The 22,672-nt window shown below is 37.6% G+C and overlaps 2 protein-coding genes across 2 annotated transcripts; both read right to left on the minus strand.

Annotated features, from left to right (window-relative positions):
* Positions 1–988: 988 nt before the first annotated feature.
* Positions 989–3,175, minus strand: LOC146470820 (uncharacterized). The gene has a single exon (XM_085121584.1). The coding sequence runs from the start codon at positions 3,017–3,019 to the stop codon at positions 989–991; it is 2,031 nt and encodes a 676-aa protein (XP_084977710.1). The 5' UTR covers positions 3,020–3,175.
* Positions 3,176–9,730: 6,555 nt separating this feature from the next.
* LOC146470821 (uncharacterized) lies at positions 9,731–11,758 on the minus strand. The gene has a single exon (XM_085121585.1). It carries the CDS (start codon positions 11,741–11,743, stop codon positions 9,731–9,733), a length of 2,013 nt encoding a protein of 670 aa, XP_084977711.1. The 5' UTR covers positions 11,744–11,758.
* Between the last annotated feature and the right edge of the window lie 10,914 nt (positions 11,759–22,672).

Here is a 22,672-nt window from a genome sequence, read left to right on the forward strand (position 1 = left end):
ATTTCTCAAAATTTTTTTTGAAAATGAGTTCTTGAAAGATATGGAAATCTACCAAAAGAAAACAAATTGAAGGGTTAGGGGCACTTTAACTTTAATTTTCATTTGCTTATGTTTTAAGAAATCATTATTGATCAAAATAATAATAATAATAATAATAATAATAATAATAATATTAATAATAATAATAATAATAATAATAATAATAATATTAATAATAATAATAATAATAATAATAATAATAATAAGTCGTGGACGAGGAGAATAAGAAAGTATCGGTGATAGAGATGAGCTGCCCTTGGATTGAAAACAGGGAGAAAGATGCCGAGAAGACAACAAAGTACGGGCCATTATGCTGGAAGCTCGAGCAGAGATATCCTGAATATCGTGTGAGACAGTTCAATATTATTGCGGATGTACTCGGAGGTTACTCAAGAGATGTCGGGAAGGCACTTAAAGAGTTAGTGGGAGATAAAAGCGACACAATAGCTCTGCAGATACAGAAATCAGTTATCACAAGCTCACTCAACATTGCCAGGCGCTTTAAGCTTTTGAAATAATGGACATTAGGCGTTTTTATTATACTTTTATTTTTATTTATTTTTTAAGTGTTTTCATCGCGATGAACAGAACTTTTAGTATTTAGATTGAGGATTTTATGGATGGTAAATAGTTTTAGAATTTAATTACTAGGATTTTTATGATTAGAAGTTCGGAGTTTAATTGTATGGACTTTGGTCGTTACATTGATTGGCTACGGCTGGCCGCCCAATCATTGTTTAGGTAATCTGGGCATCCAGAAGTTTTTACTGCCATAATTATAATAATAATCATAATAATAATAATAATAATAATAATAATAATAATAATAATAGTAATAATAATAATAATAATAATAATAATAATAATAATATTAATAATAATAATAATAATAATAATATGAAGAAGAAGAAGAATACAATTTATTTTCAAACTTCTACAATCATAAGACTCATAAGATCCACTGTATGCAAAATTGAAAGGATATCTGAACGAAAAACAAAGATAAAAGTGTGCTCCTACTTATCATAAAACTTTGAGCAGAAGATGGTGAGAATATCGTGTACCAAAGCCTTTCAAAGTAATGTCCTTCCTCCGGATTTGGATGATCATCCACAAATGAAATCGCTTTCTTATAAAAGTCAATTGGATGTTTCTTAATCATGTCCCGAGTTGCTGCAAAACATCCTCTCGGGCATGCAGAAATGACCCTTGGGTGTGGATAACCAAACAGTTCCTTAAAAAATTCGCCTAAATTCAAATTAGCGCGACGAATTTCTCCACTCTTCAACATCGCCCACCACTTCCCATAGTGACCAATTCTTCCCCAGTCCTTAATTTTACTTTGAACGTTACAAACAATGTTTCTCTTGACGTTGTCAATGTAATCCATAGCATTCCTGAAGCATAATCCGCCACCAGCAAGTTCTTCACCATCACCTTGAAGAAAAACAGTTATTTCAGGCAAGGTATCATAGTTGTTTATAATGTGATACAGATAGGTATGACTCTCCCGTCCAATATTGGGTAACCATTCCCAGGCATTCAATGGCAGCGATTGAGGTTGGAGATCTGTCCCTTTGTGATAAACATGAGTGTGATTGGCTATTGGCATCAGCCAATCAAGATTTTCGTTATAATGAGCTATCACAAATTCGTAGTCCAGCAACTTCTTATTGCAAAACGTTCTAGTGTCTTTCCTGGAATTCATACAATGTGTACCAAAGAAGGTGTCCTCCCGAACGCCTTTTAAAAGCCTGTCGATGACTTCAGCACCCTGCATGAATGAGTGGTCTTGGTTTCCAACCTCGTACTTCCAGCCTCCAAACCAGCCCCGCGAGAAAATACCTTTGGATTCTAACCAAGGTAGAACTTTTTGGAGAATTATTTCTCTGTTGATTGATGGAACTGGGTAACCATGGTCTAATCGGTAATAGTATTTTGAAATAACCATTTCTGGTGTATTAATGAACCCGTAACTAATTAACGCATTTATGGTAACGTCGATCAAATGGTCCTTTGTCCACTTCTCTGAAGTTGAGTTATTTTTCGGCTCTGCTACCTCACACATAATTAACCACTGCCTCCCAGGCTCTGGAACGTGATCATCTGAGTAGCTGGAGAAAACCGTTATTCGATAGAAAGGAGAATCAGAATCAGGAAAGTACATCAAGGACTTGTTTAGAAGCCTTAAGGGAGGTTGACCTGTCAATCCAATACCTATCAAGTGAGTGTGCGTATAAACAAGTTGTGAAGTTAGTTCTTTCATCTTTAGAAGTGAAACGTCTCTACCTGTTATCATATTGACAAAAATGTCAAGTGGTACTGTTGATATCAAAGAGTCAAACTTAAAAGTATGTTTTCTTTTCTTAAGCAGTGGATCTGTCTCCACGATAACAGAGTTTGTGTCAATGTCTATCCCTATAGCTTTATGGCGGAACTTAAACCACTGACGTGGAAGAAGATCAGTCACTGCTTGCCATATGGAACCTGTTCCATTGTACCTTGGAAATCGAAAAACATTATTAGGTTCCCACGCAGAGTCTTTTACAGAAGTTCCATTGTCGTATTCAGCAATCTTAAGCTTGATCTTGGCAATGTCTGGAACAGTAACTCGCTCGCCCACCCAGACAGAGCTCATTTCAGTAGGATCTACCGTCCAAAATTTTCTGTAATATTTTCTCATGAACACCTCACATAGGCCTGTGCCAAAATGACGAAGAAGCCATTCATCAAAGTTTGCAGGCCTTCCTTTCACTGGATTTTTGGCAATTTCTTCACGACCTAATAGACACTTTTGCTGGTCCAATTTGTCCATCATTTCAATGTTGTTCTGAACTGGGTATGGAATAAATCTTCGGTTTCCATCAGACCCCATCATGAATGCATATGCAGCCCTTTGTCTCTGATTCCAGTCCTTTACCGCTATGTCCAACATCCGGTTAAAATACTCGTAATGTGAAAATATCACGTGGCCTCCCATGTCCCAGAGAAAGCCTTGGTCATCTCTCTCAGATTTAGCTAGTCCTCCAGGCTCTCCGTGTTGTTCAAGAATGGTGATCGATGTGTTACGAAATGTTTTACTCAGGTTATAAAGTCTAAAAGCAGCACCTAGAGCCGTTGGACCCGCACCGATGATGATGATCTTGTGTTTGGTGTCGCTGGCTATTTTTGGAGCGGCAAGACCTGTAGGCGGTACAACAAAAGGAAAGATCAAAGACGCTGCGTTGACGTCAAGAGAACGGAATTCTAATCCTGTTTCTCTCTGACGCAGATGATTCGGGATGTCTGGAATTTCGTGTTTTCATAATTGAGTAATTTCATTTCAAAATCAGGCCTTATATTCCAAGACAAAAATTCTGCTCAAAGAAGCGAAAATCGTGACAACCGGAAACGTCCATCCACTAAGAGTAAACTACACTAAGGATTCGTCAAAACCTCCTGAAAACCTGCAGAAAAAACCTTATCACTTGTGACCCGCTTATTATACAGGCTTACTCCCGGTCTGTCTAAGAAGGCTATACTCCTTTAGGCAAGGATATTGAAAAAGTTGCCTTAACATTCTAAACGAAATCCAAATTCAAAATTCTAACTCGGGATCCTGACTGGTAATACCAACCAGGGATCCCTGGCTGAAATCCTAACTTGAACTCTTGATTAGAAATCTTGACGTAAGAGGCTGACTCGAGGTCTTTGATTTCTAGATCTTGTTTTCTAGGCAGAGGTATAGTCAACTAAACGCCGGGCTAAAGCGTTGTCCACTTATCTTGTTCCGCTTTAATAAAACAACGAGCCGAGTTTGATCAACTTGATACGTGTATACTTTCATATACTTTGACTCACATTCAATCATTCAAATAATTTTCTAGTTAATATTTTATTATGCAATATTTGAAGTAACGCACGTCAGTTGTACTTTCCCGACAGGTATAATTATTATCAGAAATAAAGTAATTTTTTTGTCCGCCAGTTATTCAGCTTGTGCGGTATATGCTAAAACAATCATTCACCCCAGTGTTGGTGAAAGTAGTGGATATTTACCTCCACTTCGGTGGATAATAGACAAATAATTTATGCATTATATTTGGCACATGTGAAATGCGACTTCAAATCAAATCAAATCAAAAATCAAACCTACCTAAGTCAAATCTTCGAATGTTTCAGTCCCAGATTCGGCTAAGGTCGCATTTAATTCGAAACTGTCAATTTTAATTGACACATGCATTTAATTCTCGAATTAAATTCGCACTTGTAAAATGCAACGTTTGAACGGGGCCAAAACTTTATCAGTTTGCCAGTGATATATATGAAGTTCAAGAGGGATTTCCATTAAGCAAAAATATTTGCAAATGGTACGCGCGGATTAAACGGACATTTTCCGCAACAAACCAATTATCGACGTTTGGAGTTACTCCACCGTTACCGCTCAAAATTTCATTTCTATTTTGTTATCTTATTGTGTATCGTGTAAGATTTTGATGTACCAATGAAATTGGAAGTTGGCAAAGCCTTTCAATTTTTCCATGTGGCACCAACTGAATTCCAAAGCGAAAATTTTAGCTAAATTGAAAAGCGACCCAAATCACTCTTACGGCAGATTTCGATTTACGACCACGAACTGATTAATAAACCTCACTGACATAGGAGCGCACATTTACTTGGTGACAAGCACTGCTCTCTTACCATTGAAACGACTGGTCTGACTGGTTAGAATTCCGTGATAATAAGCCACCAAAAGAAACGTTGTAGCTATCGAGATCCCAAACACAAGCAAATTAGCTCTAGGAAAACTGTAGGACATCATCGTTGTCTCATAATTCAATCAATATGTGACTTGCATCGAAGCCATGTTGGTGGATAAAACAAAAGAAAATTTATTCACAAAGTCTGTATAAGAATGGCTGGTAACTTCCAAGATGCCATGACGTTACATGCAAACCAACAAATCAAGAACAACAGTAAAGGCTGGTTTCCATATGATCGCAGACGATCGTAGATCGCAGATCGCAGATCGCAAACAATCGCAGACGATCGCAAAAAGGCTGTTTCCATATACCGTATTTTCTCGATTACACGCAGGCTTCGTTTTAACGCTGGGTCAAAACTGCCGATTTTTAAATAAACGCCGGGTGCGTTTAATCGGGGCCCCGGCGTTTGTTCGGGGTCCCGGCGTGTATTTTTTAATCGTTTTATTAAGTTAATATTTATCGGTTCCGAGCAAGTGCGGCTGAGGGAGAGAGAAACGATGCTACACTCCTTCAGGAGGGAAAATAAAAATTCGAAATTCGATACTATTTTCCAAGCTGAATTATTCACTTTGTGTTTATGTTTTTGTGTCAGTGTTTTCGTTTTTTTGTGTAGAGCGATGCAAATAATTGTTCAAAGGTGTGCTATAAGGCAAATGGTCTTCCAAGCTCTTTCCGTACCAAAAAGAAAAATCATTGAGAAATGAGTGATTTTAGAATGCTTTCATTAAATGTTAGAGGCTTGAGCAATTTAAGAAACGACGCACATTTTTTGCATGGTGCAGAAAACAAAATGCAAATATTATTTTTCTTCAAGAAACGCATTCAACTGGGAACAATGAGAAACAATGGAAAGCTGAATGGGGTGCCCCTTGGGGGCTTGCTCATGGGAGTAATACTCTTTCGAAACGGGTTTGATTGCAAGATAATTAAAAAAGTCATCGATCCCAATGGGAGATATATTAGTATTGAAGTTCAAATTAATGATGAAAAATATTTTTTAGTGAATGTTTACGGTCCAAACAATGATAATAAAGCTGTGCAATTCTATGATCACTTAATTGCCGTTTTAAGGAAAGAAGGTCTCGCTTATAAGGATAAAATAATAATAGGTGGCGACTTTAATTGTCTCATTAACCCACTACTGGACAAACAAAGTGGGATACTGGTATTAAGGAAGAAAGTTGTTGAACACATTGAAGAAATACATTCAAACAACTTTCAATTTGCATAACGTATGGCGCGTTAAAAACCCTCAAGCAAAAAGCTCTGCATGGTCCCAAAAATCTCCTTTTATTTTTTGTAGATTGGATTATTGGCTCATTTCAAATTCACTTCAGGACTTGATTAAAGATGTCAACATCATTGCAGCAATAAGGACTGATCACTCAGCAATTTTCTTACATCTACAGGAAATCGAGAAATGTCAGCGAGGCCCGGGGTTTTGGAAAATGAATACCTCCTTATTGCCTGATGAAAATTTTGGTCAAAAGATGAAAGAAAAGCAAGATCAATGGAAAAAGAGGGAGAGGAACTTTCGGATGTAAGGGTTGCTTGGGATTGGATTAAATGTAATGTGCGACTCTTTACGATAAATTACTCAAAAGAAGTAGCTAAGACCAAAAGGGAGAGAGAAGAAAAGCTGGAAAGAAAATTGCAAATTGCGCAAGGACATTTTCAGCAGACCCCCTGTGAAGAGGTCCTAAAAATTCTCGATGAATGCAAAGCGGACTTGGAAAATTTTTCTGAGGAAAAGGCAAATGGATTGATTGTACGTGCCAGAGCAGAACTCTGTAAGAATCTTTCTCACAGATGGAATTGAGACCTCCATTATAGAGCTGGTCGACATCTTGAAGATCACGATTCCTTACTGCACTTAGTGGTAGTAGGGGTGCTAGTATTGAATGGAAGGTATTGTCATTTCTCTGCTCCCTGAGTTGAACCAAGTTTACTTGGTACTTGTCTACTAACAGGAACCAATTGTAGAAACTTTGCCGTTTTCTCTTCGCAACATGTACACCATCTGGAATGGGAGATATGATTGACAAAAGCGGATTTGGTACCTATGTTAACATTGAAGTAAGATTTTATTGTAGGGGTTCGGAAAGTTAAAAATATGTATATATATCTTTGAAAGTAGATTGGTGTTCCCTTGTTCCCAACAATCTAATCAGGAGTTCCCTTGTTCCCAGAAAATACAATGACAATATCCCATGTTCCCTGAAAATGAATGCTCCTGTTTCCTTGTTCCCTAAAACCACTGAGAGGGGCTAATTTGGGAATGTAGAAAAACTAAAACGTTACCTAAGTTTAGCCTCCGGTTTAAGAAAAAGATAGAAATAAAAGGGAAACTGGAAGTTTTGATAGCTTACAAAAACAAGACGCTCCCCGAAATTCACAAGAGATGGGAACCTTTTTTGTATAATATTTTAGAAGAAGACGCATGGATGACCGGCTACAAAATTCACAATCCTTCGCTTTAGTAAAACATGTGTGTTCAACCATAATTTAGATTTTGTAAATATATTCTTACTAGGTATCTGCAAGTAGTGTAAGTACCGTATTGTAAGCAGCGTAACTACCGTATTGTTAGTAGTATGTAAGTGATATATGAAGTGTTCTCAAAAATAAATCAAAGGCTCCTGTGAGCCAACTCGTAAATGCAGATGACACATAGTAATTGAAATTTAGACGGCTACGGAAACTTCCTCAAAAGCTAAAAGAAATTATATCTTTGCCCGATTATGTAACGAAAAATGACCATTCTTGTACTATTAAAATGATTGTCAAATTAGTCTGTACAGATTGAATAAGCCGATTATTCTGATGCGCCGATTAAAAATCACGTGTTTTTTTTATTCAAAGTTCATGGGAGCACGCCATGTACAGCTACGTCATGCAAATTCGTGTCCCCGATAGTCCGGGGCTACTGGATTTCGCGATCGGGCTAGTGTATTCTAACCATCACTTACCCGATGGGCAAGTGAAGTTTTTTTGGGAATTAACATTACAAAATTACTGTAGGGCAAGCCGATCTCACAAAGGGAAATATGTTCAACAAAGTATCGCATTACATTTCATGCCCGACATAAATGCGTGAAATTTTTCCTTTGGAGTTCAGTCCACGCAATCCTCAAGTAAAAATAATGAACTATGACGAGCTCTTGCTAAATAAGAATTATTTATCGACCGCGTCCTTTTGCTTTCCCATAAATTACCAGTTGTAAATTTCGAAAATGAAACATTTTTCCCCTGTGAAACCTCTATGAAAGCTGACAAGATCTTAAAGTGTTCATTTCACCAGAAATTTGCATAATTTTGTTTACGACGTCAATGATGCGTGACATGGCACGTTCCGCTTTCGCGTGAAAACTGACAAATTAAATTATTTTTAATTAAATTATTTCTAAATTAAATTATTTTTAATTCTTAAAAGAAACCGCACTTTGTAGAAAAAACGAAAAAAAACCTATAACTTTGCTCGGATTCAACGAAAAATCTCCATTCTTACACTGAAATGATTGTCAAATTATTCTCTACAGAATGAATGAGAGAATTCTGACGCGTCGTGAAAAAAAATTTTCACGTTTTTTTTTTCACTCATTGAGTTTACGACCCCGGACTTTCTGAAAAACTGAAAAAACTTGTAACTTTGCTCAGCTTGAACGAAAAATCTCCATTCTTGCACTAAATGATCGTCAAATTATTCTCTACATATTGAATAAGAATTTCCTGATGCGCGGTGAACAATAAATGTTCGCGTGTTTTTCCCACTAATTGAATTTGAAACTCACTCACTGCGCACGCCCGAAAGTTAACGACAAAAACGACTGATCGACCAAGTCAAAAGCCAGCTATCGCTATAACTCGTTCATTGCGCATGCGCGCATTCACGAGTTAAAAAGCGGCAAATCAAGATGAATGGTTGATGCAAAAAAGATATATTTTTTTTCAACTGAACGGTAAAAATTCCACTTCCGCTTTGTAGGATGAAAATTGTTCACGATTTTGAAGCTGTACTTTTTAAAGAACGGATTTCGATTTGCGAATTAACAATGATTTTAGATCAGCAAGAGAATTAGAGAAATGCTAGCGAAAGAATATTCTTGTACCATAACAACCAGGCCATTCAATTTTATAAAAAGAATTCTTCAAAACTCAGCTTTAATATTCTCATATTTACATCGGGGATGGAAGACGACATAAACAGATGGGTCTCTGACAGACATAATAATAATAATAATAATAATAATAATAATAAGTCGTGGGCAAGGAGAGTAAGAAAGTATTGGTGATAGAGATGAGCTGCCCTTGGGTTGAAAACAGGGAGGAGAAAGATGCCGAGAAGACAACAAAGTACGGGCCATTACGTTGGGAGCTCGAGCAGAGATATCCTGAATATCGTGTGAGACAGTTCAATATTATTGTGGATGTACTCGGAAGTTACTCAAGAGATGTCAGGAAGGCACTTAAAGAGCTAGTGGGAGATAAAAGCGACACAATAGCTCTGCAGATACAGAAATCAGTTATCACAAGCTCACTCAACATTGCCAGGCGCTTTAAGCTTTTCAAATAATGGACATTAGGCGTTTTATTATACTTTTATTTTTATTTATTTTTTAAGTGTTTTCATCGCGATGAACAGAACTTTTAGTATTTAGATTGAGGATTTTATGGATGGTAAATAGTTTTAGAATTTAATTACTAGGATTTTTATGATTAGAAGTTCGCAGTTTAATTCTATGGACTTCGGTCGTTACATTGATTGGCTACGGCTGGCCCCTCAATCATTGTTTATGTAATCTGGGCATCCAGAAGTTTCTACTGCCATAATAATAATAATAATAATAATAATAATAATAATATGAAAAAGAAGAAGAAGAACAAGAAGAAGAAGAATACGTTAACAATTTATGTTCAAACTTCTACAATCATAAGATCCACTGTATTCAAAATTGAAAGAATATCTGAACGCAAAACAAAGATAAAAGTGTGGTCCCACTTATCTTAAAACTTTGAGCAGAAGATGGTGAGAATATCGTGTACCAAAGCCTTTCAAAGTAATGTCCTTCCTCCGGATTTGGATGATCATCCACAAATGAAATCGCTTTCTTATAAAAGTCAATTGGATATTTCTTAATCATGTCCCGAGTTGCTGCAAAACATCCTCTCGGGCATGCAGAAATGACCCTTGGGTGTGGATAGCCAAACAGTTCCTTAAAAAATTCGCCTAAATTCAAATTAGCGCGACGAATTTCTCCACTCTTCAACATCGCCAGCCACTTCCCATAGTGACCAATTCTGCCCCAGTTCTTAATTCTACTTTGAACGTTACAAACAATGTTTCTCTTGACGTTGTCAACGTAATCCATAGCATTCCTGAAGCATAATCCGCCACCAGCAAGTTCTTCACCATCACCTTGAAGAAAAACAGTTATTTCAGGCAAGGCATCATAGTTGTTTATAATGTGATACAGATAGGTATGACTCTCCCGTCCAATATTGGGTAACCATTCCCAGGCATTCAATGGCAGCGATTGAGGTTGGCGATCTGTCCCTTTGTGATAAACATGAGTGTGATTGGCTATTGGCATCAGCCAATCAAGATTTTCGTTATAATGAGCTATCACAAATTCGTAGTCCAGCAACTTCTTATTGCAAAACGTTCTAGTGTCTTTCCTGGAATTCATACAATGTGTACCAAAGAAGGTGTTCTCCCGAACGCCTTTTAAAAGCCTGTCGATGACTTCAACACCCTGCATGAATGAGTGGTCTTGGTTTCCAACCTCGTACTTCCAGCCTCCAAACCAGCCCCGCGAGAAAATACCTTTGGATTCTAACCAAGGTAGAACTTTTTGGAGAATCATTTCTCTGTTGATTGATGGAACTGGGTAACCATGGTCTAATCGGTGATAGTATTTTGAAATAACCATTTCTGGTGTATTAATGAATCCGTAACTAATTAACGCATTTATGGCAACGTCGATCAAATGGTCCTTTGTCCACTTCTCTGAAGAAGAGTTATTTTTCGGCTCTGCTACCTCACACATAATTGACCACTGCCTCCCAGGCTCTGGAACGTGATCATCTGAGTATCTGGAGAAAACCGTTATTCGATAGAAAGGAGAATCAGGATCAGGAAAGTACATCAAGGACTTGTTTAGAAGCCTTAAGGGAGGTTGACCTGTCAATCCAATACCTATCAAGTGAGTGTGCGTATAAACAAGTTGTGAAGTTAGTTCTTTCATCTTTTGGAGTGAAACGTCTCTACCTGTTATCATATTGACAAAAATGTCAAGTGGTACTGTTGATATCAAAGAGTCAAACTTAAAAGTATGTTTTCTTTTCTTAAGCAGTGGATCTGTCTCCACGATAACAGAGTTTGTGTCAATGTCTATCCCTATAGCTTTATGGCGGAACTTAAACCACTGACGTGGAAGAAGATCAGTCACTGCTTGCCATATGGAACCTGTTCCATTATACCTTGGAAATCGAAAAACATTATTAGGTTCCCACGCAGAGTCTTTTACAGCAGTTCCATTGTCGTATTCAGCAATCTTAAGCTTGATCTTGGCAATGTCTGGAACAGTAACTCGCTCGCCCACCCAGACAGAGCTCATTTCAGTAGGATCTACCGTCCAAAATTTTCTGTAATATTTTCTCATGAACACCTCACATAGGCCTGTGCCAAAATGACGAAGAAGCCATTCATCAAAGTTTGCAGGCCGTCCTTTCACTGGATTTTTGGCAATTTCTTCACGACCTAATAGACACTTTTGCTGGTCCAATTTGTCCATCATTTCAATGTTGTTCTGAACTGGGTATGGAATAAATCTTCGGTTTCCATCAGATCCCATCATGAATGCATATGCAGCCCTTTGTCTCTGATTCCAGTCCTTTACCGCTATGTCCAACATCCGGTTAAAATACTCGTAATGTGAAAATATCACGTGGCCTCCCATGTCCCAAAGAAAGCCTTGGTCATCTCTTTCAGATTTAGCTAGTCCTCCAGGCTCTCCGTGTTGTTCAAGAATGGTGATCGATGTGTTACGAAATGTTTTACTCAGGTTATAAAGTCTAAAAGCAGCACCTAGAGCCGTTGGACCCGCACCAATGATGATGATCTTGTGTTTGGTGTCACTGGCTATTTTTGGAGCGGCAAGACCTGTAGGCGGAACAACAAAAGGAAAGATCAAAGACACTGCGTTGACGTCAAGAGAACGGAATTCTAATCCTGTTTCTCTCTGACGCAGATGATTCGGGATGTCTGGAATTTCGTGTTTTCATAATTCAGTAATTTCATTTCAAAATCAGGCCTTACATTCCAAGACAAAAATTCTGCTCAAAGAAGCGAAAATCGTGACAACCGGAAACGTCCATCCACTAAGAGTAAACTACACTAAGGATTCGTCAAAACCTCCTGAAAACCTGCAGAAAAAACCTTATCACTTGTGACCCGCTTATTATACCGGCTTACTCCCGGTCTGTCTAAGAAGGCTATACTCCTTTAGGCAAGGATATTGAAAAAGGTTCCTTGACATTCTAAACGAAATCCAAAATCAAAATTCTAACTCGGGATCCTGACTGGTAATACCAACCAGGGATCCCTGGCTGAAATCCTAACTTGAACTCTTGATTAGAAATCTTGACGTAAGAGGCTGACTCGAGGTCTTTGATTTCTAGATCTTGTTTTCTAGGCAGAGGTATAGTCAACTAAACGCCGGGCTAAAGCGTTGTCCACTTATCTTGTTCCGCTTTAATAAAACAACGAGCCGAGTTTGATCAAGTGGATACGTGTATACTTTCATATACTTTAACTCACATTCAATCATTCAAATAATTTTCTAGTTAATATTTTATTATGCAATATTTGAAGTAACGCACGTCAGTTGTACTTTCCCGACAGGTATAATTATTATCAGAAATAAAGTAAATTTTTTGTCCGCCAGTTATTCAGCTTGTGCGGTATATGCTAAAACAATCATTCACCCCAGTGTTGGTGAAAGTAGTGGATATTTACCTCCAATAGACAAATAATTTATGCATTATATTTGGCACATGTGAAATGCGACTTCAAATCAAATCAAATCAAATATCAAACCTACCTAAGTCAAATCTTCGAATGTTTCAGTCCCAGATTCGGCTAAGGTCGCATTTAATTCGAAACTGTCAATTTTAATTGACACCTGCATTTAATTCTCGAATTAAATTCGCACTTGTAAAATGCAACGTTTGAACGGGGCCAAAACTTTATCAGTTTGCCAGTGATATATATGAAGTTCAAGAGGGATTTCCATTAAGGAAAAATATTTGCAAATGGTACGCGCGGATTAAACGGAAATTTTCCGCAACAAACAAATTATCGACGTTTGGAGTTACTCCACCGTTACCGCTCAAAATTTCATTTCTATTTTGTTATCTTATTGTGTATCGTGTAAGATTTTGATGTACCAATGAAATTGGAAGTTGGCAAAGCCTTTCAATTTTTCCATGTGGCACCAACTGAATTCCAAAGCGAAAATTTTAGCTAAATTGAAAAGCGACCCAAATCACTGTTACGGCAGATTTCGATTTACGACCACGAACTGATTAATAAACCTCACTGACATAGGAGCGCACATTTACTTGGTGACAAGCACTGCTATCTTACCATTGAAACGACTGGTCTGACTGGTTAGAATTCCATGATAATAAGCCACCAAAAGAAACGTTGTAGTTATCGAGATCCCAAACACAAGCAAATTAGCTCTAGGAAAACTGTAGGACATCATCGTTGTCTCATAATTCAATCAATATGTGACTTGCATCGAAGCCATGTTGGTGGATAAAACAAAAGAAAATTTATTCACAAAGTCTGTATAAGAATGGCTGGTAACTTCCAAGATGCCATGACGTTACATGCAAACCAACAAATCAAGAACAACAGTAAAGGCTGGTTTCCATATGATCGCAGACGATCGTAGATCGCAGATCGCAAACAATCGCAGACGATCGCATAAAGGCTGTTTCCATATACCGTATTTTCTCGATTACACGCAGGCTTCGTTTTAACGCTGGGTCAAAACTGCCGATTTTTAAATAAACGCCGGGTGCGCTTAATCGGGGCCCCGGCGTTTGTTCGGGGTCCCGGCGTGTATTTTTTAATCGTTTTATTAAGTTAATATTTATCGGTCCGGAGCAAGTGCGGCTGAGGGAGAGAGAAACGATGCTACACTCCTTCAGGAGAGAAAATAAAAATTTGAAATTCGATACTATTTTCCAAGCTAAATTATTCACTTTGTGTTTATGTTTTTGTGTCAGTGTTTTCGTTTTTTTGTGTAGAGCGATGCAAATAATTGTTCAAAGGTGTGCTATAAGGCAAATGGTCTTCCAAGCTCTTTCCGTACCAAAAAGAAAAATCATTGAGAAATGAGTGATTTTAGAATGCTTTCATTAAATGTTAGAGGCTTGAGCAATTTTAAGAAACGACGCACAATTTTTGCATGGTGCAGAAAACAAAATGCAAATATTATTTTTCTTCAAGAAACGCATTCAACTGGGAACAATGAGAAACAATGGAAAGCTGAATGGGGTGCCCCTTGGGGGCTTGCTCATGGGAGTAATACTCTTTCGAAACGGGTTTGATTGCAAGATAATTAAAAAAGTCATCGATCCCAATGGGAGATATATTAGTATTGAAGTTCAAATTAATGATGAAAAATATTTTTAGTGAATGTTTACGGTCCAAACAATGATAATAAAGCTGTGCAATTCTATGATCACTTAATTGCCGTTTTAAGGAAAGAAGGTCTCGCTTATAAGGATAAAATAATAATAGGTGGCGACTTTAATTGTCCCATTAACCCACTACTGGACAAACAAAGTGGGATACTGGTATTAAGGAAGAAAGATGTTGAACACATTGAAGAAATACATTCAAACAACTTTCAATTTGCATAACGTATGGCGCGTTAAAAACCCTCAAGCAAAAAGCTCTACATGGTCCCAAAAATCTCCTTTTATTTTTTGTAGATTGGATTATTGGCTCATTTCAAATTCACTTCAGGACTTGATTAAAGATGTCAACATCATCGCAGCAATAAGGACTGATCACTCAGCAATTTTCTTACATCTACAGGAAATCGAGAATTGTCAGCGAGGCCCGGGGTTTTGGAAAATGAATACCTCCTTATTGCCTGATGAAAATTTTGGTCAAAAGATGAAAGAAAAGCAAGATCAATGGAAAACAGGGGGAGAGGAATTTTAGGATGCAAGAGTTACTTGGGATTGGATTAAATGTAATGTGCGACTCTTTACGATAAATTACTCAAAAGAAGTAGCTAAGACCAAAAGGGAGAGAGAAGAAAAGCTGCAAAGGACATTGCAAATTGCGCAAGGACAATTTCAGCAGACCCCCTGTTAAGAGGTCCAAAAAATTCTTGATGAATGCAAAGCGGACTTGGAAAATGTTTATAAGGAAAAGGCAAATGGATTGATTGTACGTGCCAGAGCGAAGTGGCATGAATACGGCGAAAAGAGTACTAAATACTTTTTGAGTTTAGAAAAGAGAAATTACACCAGGAAACACATAAGAAAGCTTTGTTTAAGTGGAGTTATCACAAAAAATTATCAAAAAATATTGGAGTCCTCTTCGGAGTATTACAAGAATCTATACAGCAGCAAATTGAAGGTACACCAATCTGACTCATTAGACCACTTTCTTGGAAATTTGAATATTCCACAACTATCGCAAGAGGAAATATTAAGCTGCGAGGGTCAAATAACCATAGAGGAATGTGTTGAGGCACTTGATACATTTGACACGGGGAAAACGCCTGGAAATGATGAAATTCCTGCTGAATTTCATAAAATTTTCTGGAATTCTGTTGGTGAGTTAATGATTGAAGTTTTTACTCATTCTTTTGAGCTAGGGCAAATGTCAAACTACCAAAAGGAGGCGATCATCACCTTGATTGACAAAAAAGGAAGGGAAAGGATGTTCTTGGAAAATTGGAGACCAATCTCCTTGATTAATGTCGATTCAAAAATCGCAACTAAGGTCATCGCAAATAGAATAAAAAATGTTTTTCCCTCTGTAATCTATCCAAATCAATCCGTTTTTATGAAGGGTAGGTTTATTGGAGAGACAGCTCATTCAATCTTAGATATTATCGCCCACACTGAATCACTACAAATCCCAGGTGTTTTACTGTTTGTTGATTTTGACAAAGCTTTTGACTCCATAGAACATGAATTTCTTTATAAAGCATTACAGTGTTTCAATTTCGGACCCTCCTTCATAAAGTGGATTCAAATGTTTTACAATAACCTCTCAAGTTGTGTTCCTAACAATGGTTTTTTCTCTTCTCCTTTTCAGTTAGAAAGGGGTGTTAGGCAGGGAGACCCTCTATCGCCTTATTTATTTCTAATTGCCATTGAAATTATGGCAATATCTATAAGAGCAAATGAGAATATTGAAGGCATAAAAATTGGGGAAGATGAAACCAGGTCTTTGTTGTATGCCGACGACATGACAGCTACTCTAGCAAATATTTCATCAGTCGAAAAAGTAATACAAATCCTAAATGACTTCGAAAAATGTTCCGGCTTAAAAATGAACCTTTTCTAAAACCAAAGCTACGTGGATTGGAAAAAACAAAAATTCTTTAGAAACATCTCTGGGGCTTGAGTGGTGTACAGGTGTCGAGACCCTAGGTATTTACTTCTCCTGTGACCATAAACATGTTATGAAACAGAATTTCCAGGATAAATTAAATGAAGTTCAAAAAACGATTAACTTATGGAAACTCAGAGGTCTCTCACTATTTGGCAAAGTAACAATAATCAAATCTTTTCTAATCTCAAAATTATTATATGTATCCTCAATAATAGAAACCCCACCATTTAAACAAATGGAGAAAATGATCTACAAATTTTTATGGAAAGGCCCTGATAAAGTCACATGGCTTTCTGTTATAAATACCTTAAAGAATGGTGGATTGAACCTTACAGACCTTGAGCTACATATTAAAGCATTAAGATTGTCCTGGATTCCGCGTCTCTTAGATGAGAAGGAAGGGCCCTGGATTTCTTATCTTAAATACAGCTTAAAAAAATACGGAGGATGTTTTCTTTTTAGATGTAACTATGATGTAAATGATCTTGACTTGAGTCTCAGTAAGCTTTACTTACAGCTTCTTAGATGGTGGGCGAATTATTAGATGCTCCTTTTCTGATATGAATTATTCTCAAAATGTAATTTGGAATTTAAGGATATACGAATAAACAATAAACCCGTTTTTTATAAAACTTACTTTGACAAGGGCATATTTTATTTGAATGGTTTACAGTTTGATGTTGACAATGTACGCTATTACGAATCTTTCAAGAAGAAAGGACTTAACACTAATTTTTTGACTTGGACAGCCTTGAGATCCTCTACTATTAATATGAAATCAAAAAACTCCTGCTCCATTCCCACAGCGGGTAATCTCGATCCTATGAACTTCGAATGTAAGTCTAAATCTTTTAATGCATATACGGCAAGGTGTAAACAGTTTTATTCTACGATGATATCAAGTAAAGCGAGACCCCCGAATGGTTTTAAAAAGTTGATAGCAGATTTTGAACTCTCAAATGCGCAGGACGTTTTCTCTATTCCTTACCTTGTTGCGAGCGAAACATATGTTTGGTCGTTTTAGTACAGAGTATTGAATTTCATTTTGTTTACGAATGATAAACTGTTCAAAATCGGTTTAAGTGATTCAGACAACTTGTGCTATTTTTGTGGAACCTATACAGAAAATCTGTACCACCTCTTCTTTAACTGCTACTCTGTGCAAGCCTTTTGGAACGTATTTACACTCTGGTGGTTTGGTATTAGTGGCGAATATTAAACTTTGTCTTTAAAAGATATTATGGTTGGCTTATTTCAGAGGAACGATTTATTAAATTATTTGATAATTTTAGGGAAATTAGCTATTTGGGAATGCAGAAAAAATAACACCTCTCCAATATTTAGTTTGTTTTTGCACAAGGTTGAAGTTAAAAAACAAGTTGAAAAAATAATTGCTATAAGAAACAGAACCCTTCGCGATTTTCAAATTAGATGGGAGCTTCTCATATAGCTTTTGTTTGCCTTTATTTTTCTTTTAATGAAAAGAATGGAACACCAATGCATAAATTTAGATCTTATATCTATCTTTATTTATTAGTTTATTAGTAGTTTAATTTTTGTGTGTTCGTTGTGCAGTGCTAAAAAGAAAATAGTACTTTTAATTTTGTATCTATTAGTATAATCAGCTGTTTGTGTTGTTAGTAGAGTTGGATACTGTAAGTAGTGCAATTATTAGTGACTGTAAGTAGAGTAATGTAAATAAGCATTGTAATAAGTGTAAGTGGTGTTTATATTGTATTGTGAGTTTTGGGTTTTTCGAAATAAAAAAAAATTAAATAATCCTTTTGCACCAACGAGGAGGACGTTGGCGACATTACCGTTTATAAACTTAAAACTTTGTACTCATATCATTTACTTGCTCCTACATCATTCATATATTGTTTATGTGCTGTTTGTTAGTGATACAAATCTTGATTGCAACATGGTACGGGTGTCGTATGTACGGTACCATAATACTGTAACTTCGGGTAATCCAGGGGAAAATTGTCCAGTACTGACAAACTGCCCCTAGGTTTCCGAAGATCGGTAATAATGAATCAGCGTGGAAAAATGGCTGAAAGTCGCATTTCATTAATAAACGCCGGCCTCAAAAAAACGCCGGGTCAAAACTGCCGAATTTTAAATAAACGCCGGGGGCATTCAATACGGCATGTGCGGTGGATCTACATCGTGTCTAAAAGTACACAAAAGTGACCACGAGTGGCCACGGGTGAGAATACATCAAAATATTGTACTGACGTCATTTTATCAAAAAGTCACTATTTAACTGCAAATGGACCGTTTTTGGAGGCCTAAATCTGAGCTGATTTTCGAAAAGGTGGCCGCAGAAGTTTTCAGCTCAAAGGCAGACAAACGCCTTGCGCTGGATTAAACTTGAGGAGGGGCTGCGTTACCTGATACACCAGCACACTGGCCAGGGACTGGCCTTTATGGCCGATGGGATAAGAGGGGTCAGGGGTCTAAAGTGGGAGAGGGGAAGGGTGGGGATAAAATGGCTGGTTATGTTGTTCAGACTGAAAATTTTTCATTCTTTCTCCAGTCAAAGAAACAAAGGTAAAAGATTAATCCAACGCAGCCTGTCAAAGTCCAGTGTATTCTGGGGTATAAGTAGAAGCAGCAGTCCAGCCAGCAGTGGGTGTCAGGGGAAGGGTAAGTGCTAGATGTAGGGCCGGCCTTTCACTTTGTGGCCACCTAATGGGCAAATCACTATTCGTTCCTTAACATTTTGGAGTCCCAAAATTCTGAAAAGGCAAAGTCAACAAAAAAGGAAGGGGGTGGAATTAAAGGTAACGGGATGAAGTAGATTTAGACCTTTGAATGCAGAGGTCCACACAACGCAGGAATTAAACTTGCTGGTAATTTTGCCGGATCTCTCTTGTGAAAGACCTCGTGTCAGGCGTCACTTGAACGTGAAAATACAAAACTGAATGCAAGGCTGGCACTACGGCAAAGGGCAGATTTGTTAGTGGCCAATATTTCGACTAATAATAGAATTAGTCTTCCTCAGGGCCAGAGCTTTACTGAAGGAAAATATAATAACGGCTCCTTAAATAAAAGTTTGGAAAATACATGGAAAAACATGATTGGCTAATACATGATATGATGACAGCGTACTTGTAAATATGAGATAACAAAAATATAGTAACGGCTCCTAAAATTAAAATTTGAAAACATACATGCAAAAAAAATGATTGGCTAATACATGACATGAAGACAGCGTACTTGTAAATATAACAAAGATAAAAAAAATATAGAAGTGTATAATCAAGGTTCAGCGTTCGTTTTTCCTGTTAATGCCTTCTGGAGATAACGTTTTCCCTCTATAAATTAGAAAAGCCTCGCGTGCCTTACGGCGGGAGGCATTGATGGTGGGTTGTAGTTCGAGAGGGATAAGTGGCATGTCCGCAGAAGAGTGACCTGGTAAGTTGAAGTGTGTAGGGACTGCTGCTGTGGAGTTGGCGTGATGTGGGTTGTTTGGTTAGTAGAATTACAGGTTATATGTTGTTTTATTTGTCTTGTTTCGCCAGTGTTGCTAAAAGTGTACGAAGTTCTTGCATTGTCAATGTAAGGGCAAGTGAGACATCCATGAGTGGAGTTGTAGCGCCCCACACCCCTCCCCGCGTCCGCTCCTCTCTCGTCTGTCAGAAACGTCTTTAGTATCAAATTTACCTATTTTGGTCTCCGAAAACGGTCCATTTGCGCTTAAATAGTGACTATTTGATAAAATGACGTCGTTGTGAGGTATTCATAATATTTTGATGTATTCTTACTCGTGGTCACTCGTGGTCATTCGTGGTCATACGTGGTCACTCGTGGTCACTCGTGTGTACTTTTAGATGCGATCATTTGTGGGGAGGAGGTAATACGAGACCGTAAAAACTACGTATAAGGCCACATTGTTTGGGGCGCAGAAAAGAATGGGCGGCGAAGTGGCCTCTTGGCCCGTAAAGAGCGAACTTTGATGCAGAGTGAGACTTGGTCGAGTTCGATCGAAAGAGCTTAGGTTCAATCGATGGCAGCAAATTGGAAAACTCTGCATTTGAGAGCCCCTCCCATGGGGGGCGGGAGGAAGAACATGTTCCTATGATCCTTAATCGTTTTTGAGTTTATCCCTTTTTCCCCATTTATAAAACCACCTGTTCCCTAAAACGTTCAGTTTTATCCCTTGTTCTCTTAATCCCGAAATTTTTTGGGCTGTTTCCTTGATCCCCAAAAATGTTTCTCATTGTTCCCCATATTTGTTTGCTTGTTTTACCTTTCAATTCTTAGTAGAAAAAATCACTTTCGAACCACCTCTTTCCTCTCCTTGCAATTTGCTTATGCTGTGCCTCATCGGCTGCAGTTTCTGTCATCTCACCTACTTCATTGATATGGCGAAGTACATCAAGGAGAAGGATAAGATCACCTTATTCAAGCTCTAAGATATCTTCACGGTAGTTATACCAGGTTAGGGCACAAACAATGTCGTTCACAGCGACATATCTCTCGGCATCTTCCGTGAACAGCACTGGATTGAAAGGATCTTAAATGAACAATTTGGCTTTCACCCTCTTCATGCCAACACTCACATTCTCTTGCAAACAGGCTATTATGAATAACTGGCGAGACTCATTGGAATCAGTTTTAATGCAGACAATCTGCTTTAGTTTGCCAGTTTGCACAAATTCTCTGTTGTTTCCCTATGCGGCAGTAGGAGCGCTGCTGCTTCACTAAGCACGGTGAAACTGAAAGCTAGAGGCTGTAATGTCGGAGAGTCGGCTGCATACAGATTTATAGGCAGCGTTCTTGGATTGATGTTTGTTGTCATGTTTCGCACTGTTATCTTGGGGACGCCCTGGCCATACATTGCTCTCTAGCTCCTCACTTCATTGACCTGCTTTTCAGAATAGTTTGAGTGCCCTTGGAGGGGTTAACTTGGGTAAATCCTTGTAATGTGTTGAGGTGAAAACCTGTAGGTAGTAGGACTTGGGAGCTGTGAAGTAAGAAAATGGTTTACAAATTGCCTCTTCAACCGTTCCTTGATTGCCCTGCTGAATCTGTAATCTGTAGGGGCATGTCGGTGGGACCTCTTCTCATTTCTGAAAACGTGTTTTCGATAAGAAGCGTTAGAAGAATTTTGATACTAAATTTGGTGGTAAGGCTTGGATTAAAACGGTCTAGGGGCTCCTTGATGTCCGGCAGAGACTACAGGATCGTTCTTTCATCTTCCACAACAACAGATGAAACAGTTGCTTGAGGGCCTTGCGTCACAGCTGTGGTACCAATAAGATTCATAACCGCTTCAACACACTTTTTGTCAAAGGAATAAACTTGCTCTAGTATCTCCATTGCCTGGTGGATCTCTACTGTGCCCGAGGTGCTTTTCTTTATGTGAAGTCCAAACGTCTCTCCAAACAGATGCAGATGCTTCAAATAGTCTACCAAACAAGTGCCACTGCTTGTCATACAGAGGGTACCTGTAAGGGTGTTGACGTTTTTTTTCAACATATTTTATTGCCATTTTGAAAATAAAGAAGTGTTTATAAGACTCTCAGTATACTCTGTTTACATTTGTGAGCTATTATTAATCATAAATCACATTTATATTTGTAAACAATTACTGTAATTACATTTGTAAACTATTATTTATTATATATAAGTGTTATTTATATAATAACCACTTAGCCTGAAATTTTTTCTGTGTATTGTTTTTAACAGCAATATATTTCTCAGGTCTATATTTGACGTCTACTTGTTTTAAGAAAACTTCACATTCTGGAATTTTATCTTGTTTTCGACTTTGCCATATATGCAATTTTGCAAGAGTTATAAGATAATTCAATAACTCACATTTTTCTAATTTGCCGATATATACATCTTGTAACGCGAATTTTTCCCTTTTACCTGAAAGTACAAACCAGAAGTTTTCAAAGTTTTCCCAAAAGAGAAGAGTAAAAGGACATTTGGAAAATTAAGTGATAGATGGTTTCTGTTTCCACTTTGCAAAACGTACAGGTATCATGTAGAACATAACCTATCTTTGCTAGTCCCTTATTAGTAAAAACGATATCATCCAACAGTTTTAACTGAAAGCTTCTAATAAAAGTTTCCGATGAAACTGACAGCAAATTGAGAAAAACCTTGACACAGTAATATCATCTAAGTCAAAGTCATTTTTCAATTTAGTAAAGACCCTTGATACTTTTCCCTTTTTTGTAATGAGGAATTCATAGAATTGTTTACTTTTACATAGCAC

This window comes from Pavona decussata, unplaced genomic scaffold, assembly GCF_977016875.1.
Source record: "Pavona decussata unplaced genomic scaffold, jaPavDecu1.1 SCAFFOLD_110, whole genome shotgun sequence".
NCBI lineage: Eukaryota > Metazoa > Cnidaria > Anthozoa > Scleractinia > Agariciidae > Pavona > Pavona decussata.